Genomic DNA, 4879 nt, shown 5'->3' with positions numbered 1-4879 from the left:
CCCCCCCCACACCTCCCCTGGTGTTTGTTCCCCCATGTGTGTTCCCCGCCCCCCATCCATCTCCACTAACCGCTCCCACGCCCCTCCTCCCCGCGCCCGGCCGGCTGCTCTCGCATAGCATGTCGTCTCTCGGCCCGGCGCCGTGCCCGCCTCCCGGGCTGCCGAGCCTGCCGCCGGTCCTGACGGCATTGCCTCCGTCCCAGGCACCGCCCCCGGGCCGGCGCCGGTGGCCCCTCTCTCGCCGCCGGACACCCCGCTCGGGGCGCGCCCCGCCAGCGCCGGGACCGGCACCCCGCCGTCCTATGCGGCGGCCCTGGAAACCGCGTCGCCCGGCTCGTCGCTGGACTCACTGATGGCCGAGCCTGCCGACAGCCCGGCCCCCCACGAAGAGGGCACCCTCCGGGAGTATGGGTCCCTGTCGTCCCTGCGGACGGCCGGCATGTCGGCCTCCATGCCCCTGATGCAGGTCCCGGGCCGGGCGGCCGGGGTCCCAGGGGGGGCTGACGGCGCGGCCGCGGTGGTCCCCCCATCGCCGACATCGATGTTGCCCCCGACCGGGGCCCACCATCACCGCGGGGCGTCGCTCCCGACCGTCGGCGGCATGATGGCCGCCCTGGCGCCCGGGTCCTCCTCGTCCACCTCCTCCTCCTCGTCCACCTCCTCCTCGACCAGCCCCCACTCGGACCTGCTGTACTCGGTGTCGCCGTTGGGCCTGGCCGGCGACGCGCTGGTCCTCACCAACCAGGGCCTCTATCACTTGGGGCATCCGCCCCCCGGGCCGGACTCCATCCTGTGCGGTGTCCCGGCGGCGGCCGGCAACAATGCCCGGCGGCGCTCGGTGGCCCTGATCGAGATCCTCGGCCAGAGCGAGACGGTGACCAGCCAGCCGCCGCCCGGGCGGCCGCCGGTTCCGCCGTCGGCCGGCAAGGCGGCGCCCCTCCCCTCGGGCCAGCAGCCGGGCCCCCGGGGGCCGGAGGCCGACGCGGTTTCCATGTCGGTGGCCAGCCCTGCCCCGAGCCCGGCCACCACCCCGGCCGGGCCGGCGTCGGCCATCGACACCACCATCGCGGCGCCGCCTGCTCCGGTGGCTGCGGCTGCCCGCAGCGCCAGCCCAGCCACTCCGGCAGCGGTTACGGCCGCCGCCGCCGCCGCCGCCGCCGCCGCCGCCACTGGCAGCAATGTCGTCACGCACATCGCCACGGAGATCACGGCCGAGCCGCTGGTCCTGGTGGCCGGGGCGCCGCTGCCCCCGGGCCAGGCTATCCCCCCCCCGCCGCCGGATCTGGACCGGGCGCCGCCTCCCCTGTCGACGGCCGAGCTGAATGAGAGGCTGGTTCACCTGAATGACCGGACCAGCCCGGCCTCCTCCTACCGGACAACCTACGACAGTCTGCTGATGCATTCGTCCTCCCCGTCGACCGGGCCCGGGGCCGCGTCCAGCCCGGACCGTCTGTCAGCCGCGTCGGGCGCCGGGGCCGGCGGCGCCTCGTCGCCCATCAGCCCCTCCGCCGGGCATGTGGACACCCCGGCCCCGAGCTCCGCGGTGCGCAAGTCCGTCCGGCGCCTGGTGCGCCAGCTGGCCGTTCCCCTGCGCCGGGCATCGGCCTATGCCGCGACCACGCCCCGCCTGCGGGCCCCCGCCTCCTCGGCCCTGTCCGACTCGGAGCTCCGAGCCGCGGAGCTGCTGGTGCGTGTCGACCAGCGACTTGGGGCTGGCTCGCCGCTGCCCTTTTTTTTTTTCCTTCTTCCTCTGTGTCCCTCCCTCGCCCGCCCTCCCCGCCCCCCTTCCCCTTGCGCCTGCCGGCCCTGCCTTCCTTCTGGCTTTGCTGTCCCCCGCCCCCTCCCCCCCCCTCCCTGGGGCCCTTGGCTAACCTGGTGGATGTTCGCGCCCTCTGCGGCCGCCCGTGACCACGCGGCCTGTGAAATGCCCGCTCGCCCTTCCCCCTTCTCCCCCCCCCCCCCATGTCCCGACGGTGGCAGATGCTCCGCCGGGACCTCGCCGGCGCCCTGTGCCAATCGCTGGCCACCAGCAATGTGGACCTGCACGAGCAGCCACCCCTGGAATCCAGCCCCAGTGTCCCGCTCGCACGGCCGGCGGCGGAGCCGGCAGCGGCGGCCCCGGCGGCCACCGCCTCGCCCTCGCGGGCGCGGGCCCTCCTCGGCGGCGGGGGCGCCTCGCTCGGGGGCCGGTACGGCACGCTGAGCCGGCTGAAGAGCGCCTCGACGTCCTCGCTGTCGCAGCCGCCCAACCGGCCGCTGTCGGTGGTCGGGGTGTCGGACTCCTACCTGCTGGAGGTGGCCGACCCGCTGCTGAGCCCGCAGTCCATCGAGTTTGTCAAGCTCATGCTGCAGTATGACACGCTGATTGTGGGGGCCCTGTGCGAGGTGACCAAGGCCGCCACCGTGGACATGGTGGTCGGGGACCTGTGCACGATTTTCTCCTTCTTCGGCCAGCTGGGCCGCCTGCTGCAGTATGTCATCGCACGCGAGCTGGCCTGTGCCTACACCAAATTCCGCGATGTGACCCTCTTCCGGGAATTGGGCTTCCGCCCGGCGGCCGTGCTGAAGTTCCACTCGGACCACCTGTGCCTGCCCTTTGCCACGAGCCTGTTCGGGGGCGAGGCGCCGCCTCCCCCGGAGCCGGCCGGGGGGGGGTCTTCCTCGCCCTCCCCCTCGTCGGCGTCATCGGTGTCTTCTTCCTCTGCGGCCCCGGGGCTGGCGTCTGCCGGGGGTTCCTGGCGCGGGAGCAGCTTCATGCTGGCCTCCCTGGCCCAGCTGCTGTTGCCCCTGGCATCGGGGCCGAATTCGGCCGACTCGAGTGGGGCCTCGTCGCCGCAGCTGCCGGCGGCGACCGCGGCGGCCGGCGCAGCCGGGCCGATGCCGGGGTCACCGCCGGGCGCCGGGGGACCCGCCCCCCCGGCCGATGCGCCGCCCCCATCGACCCCGGTCCGGACCCTTCGGTCTTTCTCGCTGAGCGGCGCCTCGCCCGGTGGCAAGGCCGGCGATCGAGCGGACGATGGGGCCGGCCCCGGCAGCCCGGTGCCGGCGGCCGGCCGGCCGGCCGCCGGCCCCGCTGGTGCCATGGTGGCGCCCTGCACCGCGCCGGCGCACTGTGGCTGTGCCGTGTCCTGCATCCAGACCAAGTTGTGTGCCGGGGCGAGTGCGCGTCTGGCTCTGGCCGGCGGCGGCGGCGCTACCACCGGCCCCGGGGCCCACGCCCCGTCGGCCGGGCCCGGGCCGGCGTCGGTGCCCTTGCGCGGCGTCGGCACCGCCACCCTGGACCACTGGCACTCGCGCTATGTGCTGTATGAGCGGGGGCAAATCAACATCTACGCCTGCGAGCAGGCCTTCCTCGGCCGGCGCCTGCCCATCCTGTCGATTCCCATCTATGCGGTGGCCTATGTGGCCATTGAGATTGCGGCTCCCCGGGCAGGGGCCCCGGTCGACGGGGAGTCCCTGCTGGCTTCGTCGGCCGCCACGCCGGCGGCGGCCGGGGCGGCGGCGGCGGCGGCGACGGCCTGCCGCGACCTCATCGCCATCACATATCTACTGGAGCCGGCCGGGGCCGGGGCCGGGGGCCTGGCCAGCCCGCTGATCGGCGGGGACCCCGGGGCCACGGCGGGGCTCCTGCCCACGGTGTCGGCCAAGGCGGCCCTCGACCAGCTGGTGCTCTATGTGTCTGGGGCCCCGGCGTCGATCGATGCGCCAGGCGGCGGCGGCGGCGGCGGCGCATCCGTGGTCACGGTCGTCCCGTCGCACGCCAGCAGTGCGTCCACTTCGTCGGCCCTCGGCGGGGCCTTCTCCCCTGCCGTCGGCGGGGGGTCTTCCTCCTCCTCCTCCTCCTCCTCCTCCTCCTCCTCGTCCTCATCCGGGCCGCGGAATATCTCCACCCCGCAGTCGGTCAGCTCGACGGCCCTGCGGGCGGCCATCGCCGGGGCCATCCCCCGGGGGGCCGGGGCATCGGCCGCCTCGGCCACGCTCATCCTTCGGCCGTCCGACCGCGCGGTCATCCGCGAGTGGCTGCCCCTCTTCCGCCGGCACGCGCTCCTGGACAATGAGGTTGAGGTGCTTGCGCAGCTCAGCCGCGGGGGCTAACGGGCCGCGAGCGAGGGCGCCTTCTTCCGGCCCCCCCCTGCGCGCCCCTCGCCCCCTTTTCTCCCTTTCCCATGGGCGGGAGGGGCCTGGCTTACTTTTTTTCCGGTGGAGCATCGTGGCTCCTTCCTCCCCGCCAGGGAGAGGGGGAGGGGGAGGGGGGGCGGACCCGCCAGGCGCCCTTCTCTCTTTGTTCTCCCCCCCCCCCTCCCCCTCCCCGCCCCTCGCTGGCCCCCCGTGGCGCGCGCGCACCAGTAGTGCGCGCGCTCGCGCGCGAGAAAGGCGCCGGCTTGTGTGTCGCCTGCGTGCCGCTTTTTTTGTCCATCCATCCCTGTCTTCCCCCGACTCGTGCATCCGCTCCGTGCACCGGTGCGCGCGCGCCAGCAGCGCGAGGGGGCCCGTGCGTGCGTGGCCCTGTCTGTGTGTGTCTGCGTGCCCGTGTGTCCGTGCACAAGACAGCAGCAGAGGAGGGACAGGCACGAGGAGGCCCCTCTCGCTCGGCACACCACTACACCTGTCCTTGTCTGTCTCTCTTCTTCTCGCTCCCGGGTTCCCGGCTTGCCTGTGTTTTTCCTGTCCCGGAGGGCTCCCCCCCTCCCCTGCCCGCTGGCGCCTCGGTGTTGTGTCAGTCCAAGGCAGAGAGTGAGGGGCTGCTCCCCCTGTGTAGGTGTGGATGCGTGTGGGTATGTGCTGGTGTGGTGGGTGTGTGTGCGCGTTTGTCTGGGGGTCATGCTTTTGTCGCCCACTTCGGGTGAACACCCGGGGCGGGCGCGGGGCCCGGGACTTG

The 4879-nt window shown here is 74.2% G+C and overlaps 1 protein-coding gene across 1 annotated transcript in view; it reads left to right on the top strand.

The window, feature by feature from the left end:
• The window catches only part of H696_05910 (hypothetical protein), a gene marked incomplete at both ends in the record, with an annotated part of 6118 nt that extends 2023 nt beyond the window's left edge, over nucleotides 1-4095 (top strand). The window contains 2 exons of the mRNA XM_009499686.1: nucleotides 119-1687; nucleotides 1981-4095. Of these exons, the coding sequence (XP_009497961.1) occupies nucleotides 119-1687; nucleotides 1981-4095 (3684 nt within the window). The remainder of the gene's footprint in view (nucleotides 1-118; nucleotides 1688-1980) is intronic.
• Nucleotides 4096-4879: the final 784 nt, after the last annotated feature.

The sequence above is a fragment of the Fonticula alba genome (genome assembly GCF_000388065.1).
Source record: "Fonticula alba strain ATCC 38817 unplaced genomic scaffold supercont2.15, whole genome shotgun sequence".
NCBI lineage: Eukaryota > Rotosphaerida > Fonticulaceae > Fonticula > Fonticula alba.
This window is presented reverse-complemented; position numbering and strand designations above follow the sequence as displayed.